Consider the following 22,845-nt stretch of genomic DNA (forward strand, 5'->3'; position numbering starts at 1 on the left):
GCTGGAAGAGTGGATCCAGTCAACTACGTCTCATTTTTAAATGGGAAGTCCGGTCAACAAGGAAAAATCAGGGGATCATTAGCTATAACTAAAAGTAATACGTTTGTGGTTATTTAATGAATGAAGCGTTAATCAATAAGAAAATAAAAGCATAAATTGTCGTCTGGATCACTGTGTATGGGGCAGGCATTATTGCCCAAATATGGGCAGTAATCGCCGCCTGACATCACATCCTTTGACGTCACATCGCGGTCGTAGGGCCGACGGTAGTTCTCTACACTTTACAAGCAAACTCAATAGGAGCTGTTGTACACAGCTGCGATCAGAAACAATTATTTCGGATTTCGAGAGGACTTCACCATTGAAATTCACGAGAGCTATTGTTGAAGCAACAATGATCACGTGCATGACAGTTGGATGTTCCAATACATCGGGTAAAAGTGGAAAAACATTTGTTTTTTCACCTTTCCGATTCATGATCCACCAGGTTCTTTTGTTGGATTACCTACTTGAAGAGAGGATTTGCCATTGTGTTTCTAGCCAGAGAGAAAACACGTCGTTTGTAGCCAACATTTAGAAGATGAATGTCTTCAAAATGACATGAAAGCGAGGATTTTCGGTAGGTCTTTTTTATAATGTAGAATTTGCCCGAACATTTGTGTACCGACCAGAGCGGCGGAGGGATACGACACACTTAGAAAGTATGCTCACTGTTGCGAAGCTCACTTATTTTATACGACTTGGGTCTTCTTTTTTCTAAAGTCGCTTGTAAATTTCATGAGTTGCGGGTTGCAGTTTTTTTTGGGCTTGTTTCTGAAAGTGAAGTGGCTTGTTTTGGCTCTAAACTAAGTGATGCCGAAATATCCCTCCGCCTCATAACGCACTTGAGCTCATCCTGACAGGAGCAGAGAGAAAACTCAGAAAGAGCCGCTCTGCCCGTATTTTCTGCAGTTTACGGTTGCTATAACTGATAACTGCTGAAAGTAGATTAGGTGGTGCAGATCACCATTTTGAGCAGAGATTGGTTCTAAAGATGGGTTTTATACTCATCTTATAACATTGCAGAACCCAACCTAGAAACCGTACTTTAATGCTTATTTATTGTCATTTTATGTCTCTAAAATGTAAAATTAGTATTTAAATTGTAATGCTTAATACCATGTCTATCTTTGTTTAAGGGGTTAAAAAAATATTTTGGCATGAAAACATTTATTTACAAGGGGATAGATAGGGCATTGGGACTTGCTCTACAGCCGATACCGCAACCTGACGTCACAAACTGGGAGGTACCAGTACTGTTCTTCACCAAGATGGCGGCCCCCGGTATATGAGGGTATATGGCGTATATCCACTTATTTTTCAGTCATCAATGCCTATATCAACTTTTGGAGCGATATTTGTGTCTTTTGTTTGGGCGAGCAGTGAGACAGGTATTCAGCGTTTAAACATCACACGCACGCGCTCCAAATCTGTTTGCCGCGCACTCAAATCAGATAAACTCTTCTCAACCCACTCTCCTCGCCCTCGGTTCCGTGTCTGCCCCTGACCTGCTACTTCCACGCTCCAACCAGCTGTGCGCTCGCTGGATTCTGACTTTGCGTGACTTCAAAAACTGTTCACCTCACCAGCCAATCACAGACATGTTTCTTTCCATCCAATCAGAATATGGCTTGCAAATACTGCATTCAGATGGATTAAGTCAAAATGCTGCAGCTTTTGGCAGAAATTATTGAACATAATAGTGGGATTGAAGAAAAAACAACAACCAATAAACAGTTTAATATTTTAGTCTAAAATATTTAGTTTAAAATAATTCCTTCACTTACTAAGTGAGGTGTGAAAAATGTTTTTGTTTTTTTCTTTCCAGTTTCTGGGAGGTGATGCAAAAGTTTCTTGTGATCATAATCATCATCATTGTCATCATTTAAAGAGCACTTTAACACGAGGTAGAACAAAATAACATGTAATAAAATGACTTGGGGAAAGACAACAGTTTAAAACAACAACAATAACAACAATAATAATAATAATAATAATAATAATAATAATAATAATAATTAAAAAAAAATTGATATCAAACATAATAGAACCAGCCAGCACAGCAGAGTACCAAGAAAATTTGAGAAAGATAAAATCTCAGTAAGGTTGAAGGCCAATGAGTAAAAATAGGTTTTAAGACAGGTTTTAAAACTGGACAGTGGAGGAGCCTGTCAAATGTACAAAGGTAAGTCATTCTATAACTTAGGGGGGCCCAATAGAGAAGGCCCTGTTCCCTCTAAGCTTCTGTTGGTCAGCAGACGTGAATGAGCAGTAGGGGTGTAAAGGTGAAGGAGAAGCTAATTTAAGTAAGGTGGGCAAAGCTGTTTAAAACCTTAAAAACAAACAAGTTCTTTAAACTTAACTCTAAGATAAACAGGCAACCATTGAAGGGAGGCCATGATGGGGTAATGTGCTCTTTTTATGTTTTTCCATTAAAAGGTACAGCAGTGTTTGAACCAGCTGCAGACATCTGAGTGAGGACTGACCGATTCAGAGATAAAGAGAATTACACTAATCCAGCCATGATGAATGAAGGCTTGGAGTAGGGTTTCCATATTTTGCAGAAATCATGGATGTCACCAAAGTTGATGTTGTTTGGGCGCATTGATGTCTCTAACATCAGTGTTGACCTGGGACCTTAAACCGGTTATGAAGCATTTGTTGAAGTGGCAGATCAGCGAGATTTTTCTCACAGATGATGTCCACATAGCTATTTATTACTTCTGATAATTTTTTTCTGGTCTCCTACCCGCATCTCTCGTTTTTTGCGTTCTCAAAATCCATGGAATCAAAACAATCTCGTTAGGCGGATTTTCCCAGTGACGTCACACCATGAGTCGCAAACGTGGAAGCCGGCACCCGCTACACTGTCTGAGTACTAAATCGATAACGTTGTTTTGCTTTCACGGCTTTTTTACAAGATGCCTCATCGTTGTGTCGCTATGTACTGTTCCCATGAAGATGGAAGATTGCTTGAGTGACCAAAAAACACACTTAGAGCCCGTTTGTGGCTCTAAGTGTGTTTTGCATCCATTATTGTTGCACTACTGCCATCTATTGGATCCTAATATCTATTCCTCAAATTCTCTGATCCCAGTATTTTTTTAAACTGAAGAATCTTCTTTTTCACCTAAATACTATTTAGCTTATAAACCACATTCTCAAATTTAAATTCCTATTAAAACCCAATTCCGTTTTTAATAATCTTTGATTTACATATCTTCTACAATTAATAAAAACATGTTCTATTGTTTCTACATCATGACACCAACTACAAAAACCAGTAAGATGTTTCCCCATTTTACAAAGAGAAAACTGTGACCGGTTCTTATTCTATTTATAATTATTTCCTCCCTCCTGTTTATTCCTCTAATCCTTACTACATCCTTGCTACATCAACTGTATTTTGTATCCTATATAAGTGCCTTCCATTTATTTCATTATCCCACCTACTTTTCCATATCTTCTTGCTTTCTCTCCAAACTATACTTTTGCCTTCAGAGTTGGATAACTTTACTGGCATATCAATATATTCTTTTTTAATAGCATCCTTAGCCAACCTATCTGCTCTTTCATTACCCAAAATACCTACATGAGCAGGAGTCCAAAATAATATTACATTTTTATTTTGTTCACATATTCTATGATGAACAGCCATAACCTCAATATATATTTTGATGATTTGTACATCCCTTTTGAATACTTAATGCAGATAATCACTGCAAATTATTTTATTTATATTAGTACCCTCCACCCATTCTCAAGCTAATATAGCACATAATTCTACTGCATATATACTGAGATAATTAGATGTTCTTTTTGAAATAATCTTTGTCAGGAATCACCACTGCTTTACTAGTTGCTTCACACTTTTGTCTTTTTATTTTCATTTATCTATGTCTACATGTGTGTTCTCTTTTATTTTCCTGTATCTGTTTATCCACTTGTGTGTAAATGCACCTCAGCAATCAAAAAAAATGTTTTACTCACTGCTGCTTTTTGTTTCAGACTATGTAGACCACTGTTTCGAGATGCTGCTAGCAGAGCTGGATAAAATAAAAACTAAGCAGGTTGATGCAGCACAAGAGCCCCGATCACTGACAAGTTAATTTGTGAAACCAACAAAAGATGATGCCATTAATCTCTCATTCAGTCGATTTTCTAAAAGACCATGAAATCATTTTATTAGTAATTGCTTATATTACATAATAACCACAACAATTTTGTTTACATGCATGTTTTAGATTTTATTCTTTCAGCCTTGGTATTTTTTTAACTGCCAACAGGTGACTTCTAAAGGTAAAATCATCTTCATGTCGTGGGGGTAAGAAGTGGGCCCTTACACAGCTGACTGCACACGAGGGTATCACAGCCCTGGTATCTTTGCCTAAATAGTCCCAACACCATCTCACAAATTGTCTATAGGCTATATGCTTTTATTGGGACCAAGCAACCTGCAATGTCCAAGCATTTAGACACACTGCTTCCATGCCAGGATGGTCTGTGTCAGGGATTTCTCCATCCATCTCCTCTCTGGCTTCTTCCATCTTAGCAACAACCAAGCCGATTTTCTGGCAACAGATGCACTCTCTCACAGAAACCATTATTGACAGTGAGAACAGGAACACCTAAAAAATAAGATTGATTAATTGTATATTTGTATATGAATTACACACCATAACTGATTTGCTAAATTCACTATTAATGCATTTATGGTAAGTTGGAAATGGATTTACATTAAGGAAATCTTTAGGCCTCAATATTACTCGGTGTATATTTTTGATATCTTTTAACTTTTGTTATACTAGTATGTAGGTAGGCTAAATATTATTATATGTATCGATTACTGTTTATAAATTGTTGTCAAGTGATTCTTTATGATAAGTTGCACCTCATCATTGGGCCTAACTAGGCCATGGCATAAATTCATTTTTAGTTGTGAATAAATGCTCATTCATTTTAGTGATAAATTTTGTTCTCGTCTCTTTATTTAAGATAAGATAGACTTTATTGATCTCACAGTGGAGAAATTCGCTTGTCATGTCGGCTCAATAAAAGTGACAAAAGTTGGAAAAAGACCGATTATCTTGGCGTTTCAAATAACACAAAACAGCGCAAGAAGACCTCGTTTATTTATTTTTATTTTATAATTTTGTAAACAGCTGCCAATTAAACTAAATGTTACAACCGTGATATGATTATATGCATTGTTTTACCGAAAAATCAATTATAAGCGCCTTTGTCGGGAGCCGCAATGTGCGCTCCCGACAAAGGGAGGGGGGTTGGTTAGATTTTCACAGGCGAACTGAATTTCGCACAACACTGGCATTTCAGCCATTAAATATCTATGGTGCCTAAAAGAAAATGATGTCAACATACGAAAAAATATTTGAACTGCATAGTTAAAAGAAAAAACGTGTCCTACCATTCATCCAATCTCCCGACGTGCAATCTCCACTCCTTGTCCGACTCGCTGTTGTTTGTCCGCTGCCTTCTCTTCATCTGAAATGTCTGGGTCGAACGTGTGAGGCTTGAGACACAAATATTCTTCCTCCGATACATCAGAATGGTCACCTGGTAGGAATCGCTCGGTTGAAGTCGAAATTTTGCTTTCAGATTTCTCGTTTTGGCTATCGCCTGTAGCGCTGTAATCCGCCATGTTGAGATGAACGTTCACGTTCTGACGTCACAACTTCCGGAATGGAGGGCGCTTGAAAAGTGATCAGAATCTTTTCCGATTTTCTCTTAAATGTGAAAAAAATATAAAAAAAGAATTCGGTGGTATATTTATTTGTTCATATTTTGCTATATATACATGTAAGGTTAAGTCAAACTTACGGACGCTTCATAACCGGTTTAAAGTACTTCTTGATTCTGAGATCGACCAACTCGGAAATACATGCAATAGTGACCATATTTTCAAAAAATGTGGCATTAAGATCGTGATTGCGCCGTTAAGAGATTTTTTAAGTACTTAAAATTGTCCCTTGGCGACCGAAAATCCACAATTTGGGTCACGTGGTACGATGACGTAGTCCGTAGGTGTAGCCCAGGCTACGCTACATAGAGTTCAATGAAGTACACCACAACAAGTTCAGATGGCGATTCACAAAGTGATGATTTTAACACGAAAGACAGCGCAAGCGTTTGTTACGACTTGGGTAAGTCTGACAAAAACATTTTAGGAGGATAAACAAAATGGTTTGCTGGTGTATAATTGGAATCGGTGCTCATAATCGCGGTCATGGCTGACGGTTCAGATGTAAACACGGAAACAACTCGTTGAAGCTCGATTGCCTGGCATCGTTTATGACAGCTGAAATCCGCCAAAACAGCACATAAAAGAAAAATATGTACATTCAGCAGAAACCACAGCATTCATCTCAGCATTATGTGTTCCCGGAATTTTACTTAATAATCCGGACGTGAGCGCTCTGAGAACGGACACGCATTTATCTGTCGCGGGGGGCATGGGGGTTCCGAACCGAAAGGGCTGTGGGTCTATCTCCACCACGCCTCAGGGTTCTGCGGGGTAGCAGCGCCGTGCTGAGAGGTAGTGTGGAGAACACGTCGCTTCACAGCAGGCTGCTGTGACGACAGATCTCGGTGGATATTTCAGCTGCCTGAAGACAGCGTTTATTTATTTTTATTTTACAATTTTGTAAACAGCTGCCGATTAAACTGAATGTTACAATCTTGACATGATTATTACTGTGAATGCAGTAGGCATTCAGTTATTGAGATCCTCTTTCGCCTTTTTACTGTTTAAAGTTTGATTTGCTTCTCCTTTTACAGTTTTTCTCCGATTTCAACCATTCAACTTTTAAACTATTCAGCTTCTTCTGAAATCGATGGCTATATCTTTTTGTACTTAATATTCAGCTTTTCCTGCAAATTTTCAGCTTTTTTTTCTCCCATAGGAAAGTAATGTAATTCACTAAAATTCCGCTCATTTCAGCTGCTTTTTGACAGCTTACTGCTTCAGCCTACTTTTAGCTAGAAACACCATCCATCCATCCATTTTCTAAACCGCTTAATCCCTCATGGGGTCGCGGGGGTTGCTGGTGCCTATCTCCAGCGTTCACCGGGCGAGAGGCGGGGTACACCCTGGACAGGTCGCCAGTCTGTCGCAGGGCAACACAGAGACAGACAGGACAAACAACCATTCACACACACACTCACACCTAAGGACAATTTGGAGAAGCCAGTTAGCCTAACAGTCACGTTTTTGGACTGTGGGAGGAAGCCGGAGTACCCAGAGAGAACCCACGCATGCACAAGGAGAACATGCAAACTCCATGCAGAAAGACCCAGGGGTGTACTTGAACCCAGGACCTTCTTGCTGCAAGGCAACGGCGCTACCCACTGCGCCACTGTGCAGCCCAGAGAAACACCATTCAACTTTTAAAATGTAGTGATATCTTTCAGCTATTGTGGTGTATTTCAGTTTTTTCATATCTTTTACCATTTTCATATAGTACATCCTTAAAATAATTTTGGCTTTTCAAGAAATTCAGCAAATAACATGCGTTGCTATGGTCGTCAAGTGGCAGTTCGTAGAGTGCGCACTCTAGAAGTTCAACTAATTCTTCTACTCCGAACAACTTCTTCTCACTCGCTCAATTTCCAACCTATCCACATAAATTATACATCAAAACGTAGGAATTTTTGTCTGGATTCAGGAAATGTAACCCTCATTGGTGTAGCATTTATAGATTTTTCGCAAATCACCTCAGAGCGACACAAACCCGAAACCTCCCCCATTCATTTCCTATGGAGCGGTTTTGAAAAATGACATCTGAAAATCCAAAACATCACACGTTTTCGCATCGTCGCTACTCCTAAACCCTTTAATGTACAGGCATGAGACTTTCACATATGAATGTCCCAACCTTTCTGGCACTCACAAAAAGGAATTTTTTGGATAACTGTTACGGTTTTGCCGCAGGAACAATTTGTTCGGCAGTAGCGAATGTGCAAAATCCTGAAAATGCTTTAGAGCTGCATTTTTCCACATGATCCACTTTTTTACATCGTCGCTGTGCCTACACCGATTTTTGTACAAACATAAAAATGAGCAACTTGGTCCTCAAAAGCCTGCTGATACTCACAGTGAAAGAATTACTTTGGTATCTCTTATACTTTTTCAGCTAGAGCAATATGTTTGGGACCGTTTTTAGGATTTTTGAAATTCCTTAAAAATCCCCTTTATATCATAATTTTTTACGCCTTTATTAAACATTTTTCCAGCAAAAAACGATAGCTTTTCTTCTTCCCCTATCCGTTAGGAAATAAACGCAGAAAAAATTACGTCTCTACCATTTATAGATCAGGAGATATGGAGCGTTGTGCGAGGCAAAGTTCTCCATTATAACCCAATGGGACATATTTTGAGCAAAGTGTCTGCACTTCTGTAGACTGGCCCGCTGCAGGTGTGTCAGTGAGTTTCCATGACGACGGAACTCTGAGGGCCAGAGGGAGAGGCTCCATTAAAATAGAATGGCAACTTTCGACGCTTGCCGCAGTTGCTGTAATTAATGTAGGAATCTGAAATTCGCACAGTCACTTCCTCTTGACATTTTGAAATTTTCAAGTGACTTTCAGCCATGTGTCAGTTTTCTGTTCCATTTTGGATTTCACATGCTTTCCTATTGGGCCTTTGCTTCCAACAGGACCTGGCATGATGCCCAGACACGACCCAATTGGCCAATACAGCACCACCCACCTGTGGGAAATGGCGCTACACGCCATTTTGGTCAAATGTTGAGTTCTGGGCCCAGATGTGGTGAGGCTGAGTTGCTAAAGGAGGCCGATCTGACCCATGAACTTTGGTGACGTTTTGTGACATTAAGTATTGGCACCCCTTTTTGAGGCACTTCCCAGTACAGGATTTGGACCAAACTCACAGAGTACAATCACCCGGTGATCCTGAGCACAACCATGTTAGCGGCTAACGGTTAGCATGTTGCTAATCGGAAGTAGCTCTAGGAAGTTCGGAAAAACTTCTGCTCTACAGAGTCTGTACCTCCTTTATACAGAATGCTCCACAATAAGTTTGGGCCTCGTCACGTAAAGCATCTCCAAGTTAGGAGGTGTCAAACATCCAATGCTTTTCAATGGGGGCGAAACCCCTTATACTCCCTAGAAATGCAGGCCCACATATGGCTACAGTATATTCAAGTTTGAAATTCTACTTCTGCTTTGTTAAACGATTCAGTGTTTAGAATGAGTTAGGAAATGTTTGGTGCCTTTCCCTCAGTTTTTTCTTCTTCTAATCATTCAGCTATTGTTCTTTCATGTTCAAATTCTTCAACTCTTTCAAATTCTTCAACTTTTTCAACTTCAATGCTTTTCAGCTATTTTTTCTCTTCTTCAAAGATCTTCTGCGTCTTTTGCTCAATCATTCAGCTATCTGCATTCACAGTGCATTTTCGCAGGAAATGCAAATTTTTCTAGTTTGAGTTGTTTTACCGAGAAACTGATCAGAAGCGCCTCTCTGCCTGCAGCGCTCCCGACACAGAGGGGAACAGATTTTCACAGGGGAGCTGAATTTCGCACACCGGGACTTTTTGGGCTCGGAAATGTGTGTAAAGAGACATTATCCTTGTTGGTATTTGACCAACCATAAGCTACACACTTTTTAGCCATGTTTAATCCGTCTATTTGTCTTTGAGAAAGCGAGTTTGCAACCAGGATGTATCTTGTTACCATGTCAACAGATCAACGCTTGCCTACGAATTACTTCATCGGTCACCCAGCTTTTTTTTATGAGCCTTGAGCTAAAAAGCCTTATAAATCCACTTTTTCATCATTTATTTTTTTTTCCTCAGGTCATAATAATGTGTGAACTTTCTAACATTTAGCAACTTGTATGATCTCAGAATCAAGAAGTACTTTAAAGTCAGGACCTGACTCTGACTGCTACAGACCTGAGTGTAAGACTTGAAAATAATCTTAACTTTGATGCACAGTTAAAATCTATGGTTCAGTCCAGCTATTTCAAACTGAGACAGCTGACTAAAGATTTTAATCTTTGCTTTAATTACAACTTGCTTGGATTCCTGCACAGCACTTTACTCCGGTCTTAACAAAACTCTAGTGGCCTGACTGCAGCTGGTCCAAAATGCTGCTCTTTTCTTTTAACCAGTACCAGAAAATGAAAGCTCATTTCTCCAGTTTTAGCAGTAATTCATTGGCTACTGGCTCACATTTGGATTGATTTTAAAATAATTTTTAATATGTTTGTTGCCTTACCTTCCAGTATGTGTCGGACCTGCTTCCTATGCGTGCTCCCTCTTGTTTGCTCAGGTCTGTGGATAAGTTTTTATCAGTCATACGAAAAACAAAGTGCAAAGAGGTAACCGCAAAGAGGTAAAGCCTGTTACAATTTATAACCAGTCATCATCTTTCACAACAACAGGTTTCTCATCTCAGTCGCCCTGACCAAACATATCTCTTTATTGTGCAGGCCGCACTAGTGCTTATGAATTGGGATGGTCCAGCCATCACCGGCTGTCCCCACCCTTACCTTAGCGTTATTCTTGTTGCCGAGCAACCAAGACAGCACAAAACAGCTGTGAAGCTAAAAAACGGAACCCGAAGATTAATCCCCTTATCTTCTCTGCTTTGTAAATAAATGCAGGCCCACACAGTTTTTATTTTCCCCTTTACATATTATTTTATCCAAAATGTTGCTTTATCATCTTTTATTATATTCATTAATCAGCCTAATGTTAAACTTTTGTAATGTACAGGAACTAGACCGAAGGTTCAACCACAACAGGTCAGTGACGTTTCAAATCTTTATTAAACAAAGGCAAGCGCGGGCTCTCAGGGCGTTGCTCACGCTCCGGCTGAAACCCCTGGAGGCAGAGAGATAGGTTAGTGACCAGCAATGTAGACGTGAAACTGTGACAAGAGCTGGATCACTAACCTGATTGAAGGGGAACCAGAGTGCTGAGAGCCGGCTTGTAAATGGAGGGGCAGAAGCCGTTGAGCGGCCGACAGAGCAGCAGACAATCTATGCGGGGAAATCCGGGGGTTTTGTCCAGAGGCGGTCCGGGTCCGGTAACGGGGAGGCACAGATCCAGCGGTAGAACAGAGGGGTTATCCAAGAGTCAGGTCCAGTCCGGGTTTAACTGGGAGGCTCAGAGAGTTACAGGAGTTAGGAGGGATCCAGTACTCACAGACTGATTGAGGGGGTTCAGATGGGCAATCCAGGTCGTGCAGGTTCCAAAATCAAAAGAGCAGGTCCAGGCAGGCAGGTCTCTGGTAGGCTTGATCGGGGTTCGGGCAGGCTCAGAAACAGAAGGCAGATGCAGGTCGGGCAACAAGCAATCAGACCGGCAGGTGATCAGAGTGGCTGGAAAGTTCTCACCAATAGGCTTGACGATCTGGCACTGGTGGCAGGTCTGCTGGCTGTCTTTATAATGTTGAGAACAGTCGGAACCTGTGAGGATGATTGCAAGCAGGGTGGAGCAGGGCAGGTGTGCTGAGTTCTGCATCAGACCAGCACCAATGCCAAGATCATTACAGAGCCCCCCCCCCCCCCCCCCCCTCAAGGGCAGATTCCAGACGCCCTAGGCTGGTCGGGATGGGCTCTATGAAACTCCCTGATCAGGACTTGTCAAGGATGAACTGGGATGGGACCCACTGACATTCTTCTGGTTCATAGCCCTCCCAGTCGATCAGGTATTGGATGCCCCTGCCCCACCTTCTGGACTTGAGGACGCGTCTCACGGTATAGGCAGGAGAACCATCGACAAGCCGGGTGGGCGGCAGGGGTCTGAAGGCAGGCACAAAACTTGAGGCTTTGACAGGCTTGACCCGGGACACGTGAAACGTGGGGTGGATCCTCATAGCTCTAAGCAGGCGGAGACAGACCGCCACCGGGTTCCCCACCTTGAAGATGGGAAAGGGACCGATAAACCGAGGTGCCAGCTTCCTGCTCTCGACTTTAAGAGGAAGATCCTTAGTTGAGAGCCAGACTCTGTCTCCTGGCTGGTATTGTGGGGCTGGGACCCGGCAGCAGTTGGCAGCCTTAGCCTGGGCCTGAGAGGAGCGGACTTTGGCTGGTCTGGTGGTCCGTCCACACCAGGAAAGGGAGCTTTGACCCCTCCAACCAGTGCCTCCATTCCTCCAGGGCCAATTTGACTGCCAGTAGTTCCCGATTGCCAACGTCATAGTTACATTCGGAGCTGGAGAATTTCCTGGAAAAAAAGGCACATGGGTGAACACAACCATCACTGGCTTTCTGGCTGAGCACGGCAATGACGCCAGAACTTGAGGCGTCAACCTCAACAATTAACTGCTTGTCAAGGTCGGGGGAGACAAGGACCGGAGCAGTAGTAAAAAGTTCCTTATGGCGTCTGAATGCCTTGGCTGCCTGTTAATTCCAGGTGAACCTTACTTTGCCAGATGTCAGGGCATGGAGTGGGGCAACGACCTGGCTGTACTTGCGGATGAACCGCCGATAAAAATGAGAAAACCCCAGAAATCTCTGGAGCTGCATTCTGTCAGACGGAGTGGGCCACTCAATGACAGCTTGGACCTTGGCAGGGTCCATAGACATCTTACCAGGAGCCAGCTTGAAACCAAGAAAGGTAGTGCACTTCTCCGCTTTGACATGAAGCTGGTTCTGTAAGAGACGAAGCAGGACGGAACGGACATGTTCTCTATGAATGGTGAGGTTTGCAGAGTAAATCAGGATGTCATCCAAGTAAACAAATACAAATCGTCCAATCATGTCTCTGAGAACCTCATTGACCAGGTTTTGGAACACGGCTGGGGCATTGGTGAGCCTGAACGGCATAACCAAATATTCGTAGTGGCCTGTGGGAGTGTTGAACGCGGTCTCCCACTCATCACCTTACTTGATACGGACCAGGTGGTAAGCATTACGCAAGTCCAGCCTATTGAACACCTTGGCACCCTGTATCTGGCCAAAAGCCGTGTTCATTAGAGGGATTGGGTATCGGTTCTTAACTGAAATATCATTGAATCCTCTGTAGTTGATGCAAGGTCGGAGTGAGCCATCCTTCTTCCCCACAAAGAAAAACCCTGCGCCAGCAGGAGAGGAAGAAGGTCGAATTATGCCTGCTCTAAGAGACTCAGCAATATAAATTATGCATGGCCTGAGATTCAGGGGCAGACAGGGAGTATAGGCGACCCCTAGAGGAGGTAGTCCCAGGTACCAGGTTGATAGCACAGTCAAAATGACGGTGAGGAGGAAGGCTCGTGGCCTTTGACTTGTTAAAAATCTCCCTTAGATCATGATACTCAGGGGGAACCTTCGAAAGGTCTGGGTAATCCTCCACGCCGTCTCCACGTCTGGAGAGGCTGAGCTGAAAGCAGGCAGGATGCGGAACAGGAGGGAGCCCACCCCATCACTTCGACCCGTCGGCAGTCTATTTCGGGATTGTGTTTCCTGAGCCAAGTAGCACCCAAGATTATGGGGACCTGTGGGGAGTCAATAATCATAAAGGTCAACTTCTCTCTATGGTTACCTCCCATCAGCAGCTCCAAAGGTTCCGTTTTTAAGCTCTTGCCTAAAAACGTTGTAAAAGTTACTTTTATGTCACAAAAGGCGTAATAAATCCAACTTTATTCACAGCTTTTCACTCCCTTCCACCATTGCTACAATTTCTGTTCAACCTGCAATGAATCATTGTCATGATTTGTCTTTGGATGAACCCGGACAGAGCACACACACACAGAGCTAAAATTGAGAGTTTATTGAAAGGTAGATGGATAATGGCAGGTGAAACCAGAGAGGCAGGACTGGACTGGAGCAGAGGTGTAGATGTGTGCAGGAGCTGGCAAGCAGGACCAGAGTCACAGCAGAGTGAGCACTTGGAGGCCAGAGTCACAGCAGGATCCGCAGCACGGGAGAGTGAATAATTGCAGGCCAGAGTCACAGCAGGATCCATAGCACAGCTAGGTGAATACTTGCAGGCCAGAACGACAGCAGGATTAGCAGCACAGCTGGGTGAATACTTGCAGGCCAGAACTAAAGCAGGATAGCAGCATGGCTGGGTGAATACTTGCAGGCCAGAACCACAGCAGGATTAGCAGCACGGCTGGGTGAATACTTGCAGGCCAGAACCACAGCAGGATTAGCAGCTCCACCTGAAGTTTAGAGGTGAGAACAGGTAACATCCAGCAGCAGGCAGAGACTAAACAGGGGTAAACCGAGGCAGGAAACAAACAACTAGCAGAAGCAAACCAGGTAGACTGGCGAGGAGTGAGTGGAGTCTGATGACGAACCGGCAAGGAAGTGAAGACAGAGGGAGGCTTATGTAGGGAGGCTGTCAGGTGGAGTGAGTCTGACTAATTAATGACCAACAGGTGTGACTGACTGCAGAGGGAGTGAAGGGTAAGATGAGTGAGAGGGGAAGGAGGAACAGAAAACTAACAGTAAATAAAACCAGATATAACTAAACCCTGACAAAGACGAAGAACTGAAAATTAATTGTAAACAAAAGCCAGATCAAAACTAAACCCTGACAATCATGGGATAGGATTAGCAATAAAGGCTCGGCTGGACTCTGATAGGGTAATGTTTAATAAACCCTTTTATCCTAGAACGAAATCCAAACAAATTTAAGTTTGGACTCTTCCAACGGAAAGAGGGCAGAGGAGCCAGGAGCGTTAGATAATGAGGTAATGAGGGATGTCATGGATTGTATGATGATTTTTTTTCATTCCACTGAGAAAAAGCCAAATAAATACCTGCACAGTTATCGTAGTGCATATTGGGTCTGGAAATTGCCCCCTTACCACTGATGAACTGTAGAGCGCACGTACTGTTGTCTGTGGTCACATTTTCCACAGTAAAGCCCTTTGGAAATTTTAATTACAAAAAACTCCCTTACAATCATATCGCAAATCACTCTGGTGGATAGCAACACCACAGTGTTTTGTTGTTACCATAATATGTCTGTTGAGGCAATATTCACAACAGGTCTGTTTACTATTAGACGAGTAAACTATACAAGCTTTACCGCTCAACGTTTGTCCGCCTTTAAAATGGCCGTGGAGCATGAGCACTGTGCTTTTCTAAATTTAGTAATTTCACATCTTTTGCCATCAACCCTTTTGGATGATTGACTATTTTAAATAGTCTACATCAGGCATCAGTGCAGGGAGGTCACATCATTGAAATATGAACTTGATTTGGTTTGTCCTTCAGATTGGATTGTGTGTGTGCGTGCGTGCGTGCGCGCACATGTGGTCACCCCAGGTTCTTTTTCTGAATAATGTGGTGTTTCTATTGTAGACTTCTGTAGTAATAAAAAGACTCTTGAAACCGAAACTATATTTTACCATATTTAGTCTAAAAGGCAGAGGAATGTTTACAGCTTCAGTACTGGACTCTCATACACAACAACGGAACGGGCAAATTCCTGGATGCCAGAGAGAGCCCCGTTCATTCCTCCCACAGATATTAAGTGTGTAAATTGTGTACACCCATTCAGGGTCATGCACAGTATGAAATCAGTATTCCGTTCATCACATTGGTGGATTGTATTATGCTATAATGCAGGGTTGTCCTAGCTGACACATCTTCCTCTAATCAGTCATTCTGTCCCATCTAAGTATGTCAGACTCTGTGCCTCCAGAGTCTGTCTTCTATCTTGAATTTCCATGGTAACTGACTTTGCAGTCCAGTCTCTGTAATTTCATAATTTCTAACACTACCTTGACTGTAAGGTGTTCATCAGAGACAGCCTGGAGGTAGAAACTGTTTCTCTGTCGGCTCGTTTTAGCCATTCTGCTGAGTTTAACAGATTCAGTTGCCTGGGTCTGCCACTATGGGCTGCTTTTACACATGTGATGGTAGAGCTATATGGAGGACCAAGTCTTCCAGATCTAAAAATAAATACAGAAATAAATAAATGCTCAATAAATAAATAAGCATACAATTAATTGCCACCAAATTAATAAATGTAGGTAGAAATTAAATTATACAGTGAGACATAAATGTATATATCTCTTTTAATTAGCTTATTCTTTTATTCGCCTTTGTAATAATTACCTTATTTATTTATTGTGCGTTATAATCTTCAACTTTATTTATTAATTACTTATTTTTTTAAGTATTTATTTTTGTGCATGTTATAATATTTTTGTCTGTTTTATTCTTCCTTTGTATTTTTTTACCCTATATATTTCTGTGATGCTATTTATTTCTGCCTGTCGCTTTTACATTTCTGCCTGTCCTTTTTACATTTCTGTATGCATTTCTGCCTCATTATGCAAATGAGGAGGGGCTGTGTCTTAAGGGCTCAACTTCTTCCCATTGGTTGGTTAGCATTTTACTGCTTCGGTCAAATCTACATGGCTTTTCCCCGCACTAAAGCTTAAGTAATGTCAAACTCATCAGTCAGACGTTCAGTGTCCGACCTCTTAAGGAAAGCTGCTAATAGACTGGAAGAATTAGAACGCTGTACATTTGGGATTTGAATGTTTTTCTGTGGTTTCAGATTCGGTTTTTCCAGATCAGTAACTCATCGGCGGATGATTTCTTCTACAAAACAGACACCTCTCTGCAACCACAGCAAGGCAGACACTGAGCTATAACCGTAGTTTCCTCAAAACGAGTCTCCCATCGCGCTGGGTGAATTACATTGGACCCTATGCAGAGCTCGCTTGATAAGAAAATACTGTAGTTGATTATCAAAGGCACAATATGAATTATCAGATTCACATCCAGGCAATAAAAAGCACTACATATTATCATTATTCTATCCATGTTGGTCTAATTTGTGAAGGAGGCGGAGTTTCATCAAGCCGATCCAACATTTCCCCCTCAGCTGCAACACTTGGGGTTCACGCTGCGTCTTTACGCATGATCCAGCACCGCAGTGAAGTTGGTTTGAATTTGGATATTGGACATTACAGCTCCGCGCAGTCAGCGGGATCTAGCTCATGGTTAATCCGGTTGAGGGACTCCGATTTCGGCCAGCATCTCTCAGCTGCTCCCTCCTCCCACACGCGGTGGTGCATTTAGGGACCGTCAAAAAACTTTTGAACCAAGCTCTCTTGAGAAATAAAAATCAATAAATGTATTATCTTGTGACCAGCTAAGATAAAGTAATATAAATCGATGCCAATAGATAAAAATCTGTAAGACACACTTGTTTTTATTAATTTTTAAGCTATTTTCAATTTTCAAGACAAAAATTTGGACTTTTCTTCAATAGCTTCCAGGTCATGTGACCCACTCACTCAAATTCTTTGTGAAATTGTTCTACTACTTCAGCCAACTATTGTCTTTGAATAAATCTTAAAAATTGAAAATAGCTTAAAATGGAATAAAAACAAGGGTGCCTTACAGATGTTATTTAGTGGCATGATTTTATATTAGTTTTGTCATAGGTGGTCACAAAATACGGAATTTATTGATTTTTGTTTCTCAAGAGTGCTTGATTCAAAGGTTTTTTGGCGGTCCCTAAATGCACCACGCGTGTGGGAGGAGGGAGCAGCTGAGAGACGCTGGCCGAAATCGGAGCCCCTCAACCGGATCAACCATGAGCTAGATCCTGTTGACTCCGTGGAGTCAACGGGACTTTTATAATCAACTACAGTATTTTCTTATCAAGCGAGCTCTGCATAGGGTCCAATGTAATTCACCCAGCGCGATGGGAGACTCGTTTTGAGGAAACTATGGTTGTAGCTCAGTGTCTGCCTTGCTGTGGTTGCAGAGAGGTGTCTGTTTTGTAGAAGAAATCATCCGCCGATGAGTTACTGATCTGGAAAAACCGAATCTGAAACCACAGAAAAACATTCAGATCCCAAATGTACAGCATTCTAATTCTTCCAGTCTATTAGCAGCTTTCCTTAAGAGGTCGGCCACTGAACGTCTGACTGCTGAGTTTGACATTACTTAAGCTTTAGTGCGGGGAAAAGCCATGTAGATTTGACCGACGCAGTAAAATGCTAACCAACCAATGGGAAGAAGTTGAGCCCTTAAGACACAGCCCCTCCTCATTTGCATAATGAGGCAGAAATGCATACAGAAATGTAAAAAGGACAGGCAGAAATGTAAAAACGACAGGCAGAAATAAATAGCATCACAGAAATATATAGGGTAAAAAAATACAAAGGAAGAATAAAACAGACAAAAATATTATAACATGCACAAAAATAAATACTTAAAAAATATAAGTAATTAATAAATAAAGTTGAAGATTATAACGCACAATAAATAAATAAGGTAATTATTACAAAGGCGAATAAAAGAATAAGCTAATTAAAAGAGATATATACATTTATGTCTCACTGTATAATTTAATTTCTACCTACATTTATTAATTTGGTGGCAATTAATTGTATGCTTATTTATTTATTGAGCATTTATTTATTTCTGTATTTATTTTTAGATATGGAAGACTTGGTCCTCCATAGAGCTAAATTGAATATATGGAGAATGAATTACATGATTTATAATTTAATCCTGATTTTAGAAATTAGAAGTGTTACAACTAACTCACATTGCAACTGTCCCCAATCTCCTCTACTATATTAACATTAATCTGAGCAGGAATAAGTGGATTGTGTAAGACGTGCTTTGAATGCCAAGATCAGAAAACGACTGTAAGTTCAGTCCATTTTATCAATACATTTGTTTACCTAAGGCTGTACTGCTAATGAACATGTTGATACTGAACAATAATTGTAATTAAATGTACAATATTGGGGAAAACTTACGTGGATACCTACTGACAGAAAGAGTGAGATTCAGTGTTTTTATCAGGAACAAAATTTTGTCTTTCAGCATTTCCTGGATCTACAGTTGATTGGAAAAAATCAGTACAGCACCAGTCTTCTTCACTCTCATGATACAGAGAAACGTGCCACAATGAACATGGCTGTGGGTGATGGTGTGATTGCTGCTGGACAGGATGGCACATGTAGCCTCATGAAATTTAAACTCTGCCAGCAGAAAGAAGAAAAAGCTGCTCATAAACATGGTAAGGCTTACTATAACTATCTTAAGATTACTTGTTGTTTTGAAAAGTGCTAAAACAAACTTCTAACTAAATTGTGTTTTCTCACAACGCATAATGAGACAAAAAAACTGACAAACAGGCAATGAACAAGGGTTACATTTCTTTTCTTAGCGTTCAGGAGAGTCACAGATAACAGATAATGAGATAGTAGGGTGCTTATTGAACAATGATGAATTGAAGCTTCGTTTACAGCAATATGCATTTAGATATTCTGAGATGATAGTGTGCAAGTAGGCAATAACATTAAGGTGATTGTAACGTATGATGGGCTAGTAACATTGGGGTGATTTAAAGCGTTGGACTGCAGTCTCCCATCAGGGGGCGATTGCCCTCACAGCTCTTGGGAAGAAGCTGTTTCTAAGTTTATTTGTTATGGCTTTAAGGCTTCTAAAGCATTTACCTGATGGGAGAGGGGCAAACAGTACATTGCCTGGGTGGGTGGGATCAGTTGAGATGCGTCTGGCCCTTCTATGGACTCATTCTGCATAAGTTGAGTCTAGGTCCTGCAGACGGCGTCCCACAATCCCCAGCACTGTCCTCACCACCCATGGTAGGTCCTTCCTCTCCTGTACTGTGCAGCTCCCGTACCATAGTTATGCTGATACATAAAACACTCTCTATGGTAGCTCTATAGTTCTTTAGCAGTTTAGTGTAAGATCCAGTCCTTTTCAGTTTCCTGAGGAAGATGAGCCGTTGTTGGCCAGGTGGGAGGGTTTGCAGTTCAAGAGAGGTCAGAGGAGATGTGAATGCCCAGGAATCTAATGCTCCACCACCTCCCCCTGTAGAGAGGAGCGTGTTCAGTCCTCCTGGACCTCCTGTAGTCTATCATTACCTCCTTGGTCTTACTTGTTCAGGATCAGGTTGTTCCTGGAGCACCACTGTGTGAAAATGCTGACCTCATCTCTGTAGTGGGACTCCTCATTGTTGAAGATGAGACCCACTACAGTGGTGTACTCTGCTAACTTCACCACTGTGTTTGTGGGGGAGATGGCAGAACAGTCCTGGGTGAACAGGGTGAAGAGAGCTGGGCTAAGGATACAACCCAGTGGTTGAGCAGTTGTGCGTTTCCCTATCCTCACCACCTGGTGATGAAGTCACTGATCCAGGAGCTGAGAGGTGTGGATAGTCCCATGCTGTGGAGCTTCAGAGCTAACATGTCTGGTAGCATGGTGTTGAATGCTGAGCTGAAGTCCATGAACAGCATCCTAACATAGTTTGTTGGGCTGCTGCCAATCATATGGTCTGATTAAGGTTTAAATTTGTGATTGTGATCCAGGATGTCTTACATACATTTTTGAATGTATTTATTACAGAGTTGATCACAGATTTTAGTGTTGGTAATCAAAGCAGACATTATTTAACATGAATTCAAATATAATTCAGCGAAAGGTAAGACAAAGAACTTTAAGAAAGAATTAAATCAAACAGTGGTACGAGGTATATATTTCCTTCTTAAAAGGTTGTATTAGTTTTCTTCTTTTTTTTATACTTTTATTTTTATTTGTTTTTAAACATACAGGTACACACAATTGAATATGAGGGCTAGGGCAGGTAACAGGCATTCATACTGATAACCATTACAGTTTTACAGACATTTAACTGTATGGAGTCACACAAAAAAAAGTAAATACAGAGGAAAGCTTCCAGGTGTTTGTCCGAATGATATGAAATCTCAAAAATAACTGTTACCCACCTTTGGCAATAAAATTAGCCCATTTTTACCAAAGTTTCTCTCCTTTCTCCTTCTTGAGTCGTGGTTCATTTTCAAAAACATTTTGATTTATGTCTGACTGTCGCCGGGAAAGGTGATTTACTTCTTTCTCTAACTGGTACCAGTCTATACTGAAATGGTAAATTTTACCGTTTATACTGAACTTTATTTATACCAAAGATGTCTCTTTCCCAAATTGTTTCACTGATGTCTAATAACAATTATATAAAGAAAATTATGATAGTAAAATAATAATGCTTAAATATGTCTATATAAATAAGATAAAATAAAAATTTTAAAATAGCTGTGCGATTTCTAAAGAATAAGAGAGACAGCATGTAATGATAAAAAAAATTGTTGATAAAACAGGTTTGCTCATACTGTGTGTGGTGTCCGGTCAGACCGCAAGCATAACACACCACACCAGAACTGTCTACTCAGGATCGTTCAGATATCAGACAGGAAATCTTACGAAAGCTCCTAAGGTCAAAGGTGAGTTCAGAGTGAATAAACATGGATGATGAGGAAGAGCAATGGCGATAGTTTGTGACTAATTTTAACAGAGCAGACATAAAAAGAAAAGGCGTTGATTAAAAGAGTGGAGACTTCGCAAACGGGGGGCTCTTTGTTTGTTGCACTATGATATGGTGGTAAGCTGTTTTTTTCCCCCTCTCTCTGGGTTCCTCTCACCACGTTTTCTGATTGACTACACGTCACATGCTCGTTTATCCTCGGGGAATCCCCCACTTTCTAGGATGTCGGGGCAAGACAGTCCAACACTTGAGTTCCACCAAGCAGACCAGTTCACTCTTTAGGCTAGGTTTATACTCGCCACATTGAACAGGGTGCTAAGGTGCACGCGGCAAAAAGTGACGCAGTCATGCTGTTTCCACCCCCTAGTGCGGGCACTGCGAGCTACAAGATCTCTCACCTCCACCATTTTGAATGAGGCACGCAAGTCTCATTCAAAGGTTTGCCAAACAAATGGCCAAGAAGTTTAAATCAGCACAGTTTTGTTAAATCTTATGTTGTTACTGCTTATTCTGTGACTGAAAATAGCATACTGAAATTATTGTCGTATTTTCAAAGGTGAGCTTATTCACCAAGCCTGTGGGTACAAAGATTTTGGTTTCTGTTTCCATCACCTGTTGCGTAAATAAAGTCTAAAACAGCTACCCACAGTATGTAGAACATTCAGCTTTTATTTAGTAAAGGAACATTTTTTTTATCCTTTACTTAAAAAAATATCCATATGGGCTTCACAGACAGGTTGTTTTCTCCATCTTCACGTCTTTCTGCGTGCAGTGTGTAAAAATAATGTGTTCTTCTACCTCTCTAGCCCACCCTTTATTTCTGTGTATCTGCCATAAACACACCTACTAGTCTTCTAAGCCAATATTCTTTTTGAATATACAATACTGCGCGCAGCCATTTTGGAAGTGTGACGTAACTATTTCTTCTCTTTTTACTGCATTTCCGCTTGTTATGTTGAGCACTGCCCCCATGGGTTTTTCGCAAGTACTGCAACCACGTCCATGTTGAGTATAAACGTCTACAGTGCTTCTATGGCTCATGCGTGGTGCGCACAGACTGGTACGGCAGCCCACACACGCGAGTATAACTCAGCCTTAACACACCACACACGGCTGAAATATTTCTTAAGATTATTTTAAGAGCCACACCCATAGTTTGCACGTGTCAGAAGGGGAAGATAGAAAAAGCTGAAGAAAGTGGGCTAAAAATCCTGCTGTGTGAACCAGCCTTAATACAATGTTAGGAATAATACTCCCTTTGGTCCTTACTAAACCCTAACCCTTAACAGTATGAACCTATTTTGATATTTATTTAGGTCAAGCAGTGAAGCCTAGAAGACCTATTGTATCTGAAGGAATTCTTTGGTATTATTATTAAATATTTACATTTTCAGAATTTTTTTATTGAACCACACATTTCAGCAAGTTTTAGAGGCCTAACTATACATGAAAACTCATCAAAATATACCCACAAAAGAATCTTAAAAGTATATCTTAAAACCAACAGGAGTTGGACATTTTGGGTTACATGATAATTTTTGGCCGTACA

The 22,845-nt window shown here is 41.2% G+C and overlaps 1 protein-coding gene across 1 annotated transcript in view; it reads left to right on the forward strand.

Annotated features, from left to right (window-relative positions):
• The window catches only part of preb (prolactin regulatory element binding), a 54,624-nt gene that overhangs the window by 10,879 nt on the left and 20,900 nt on the right, over positions 1–22,845 (forward strand). The window contains exon 3 of the mRNA XM_012857131.3: positions 18,818–19,013. Within this exon, the coding sequence (XP_012712585.1) occupies positions 18,818–19,013 (196 nt within the window). The remainder of the gene's footprint in view (positions 1–18,817; positions 19,014–22,845) is intronic.

Source organism: Fundulus heteroclitus, unplaced genomic scaffold (genome assembly GCF_011125445.2).
Source record: "Fundulus heteroclitus isolate FHET01 unplaced genomic scaffold, MU-UCD_Fhet_4.1 scaffold_61, whole genome shotgun sequence".
NCBI classification, from domain to species: Eukaryota; Metazoa; Chordata; class Actinopteri; order Cyprinodontiformes; family Fundulidae; genus Fundulus; species Fundulus heteroclitus.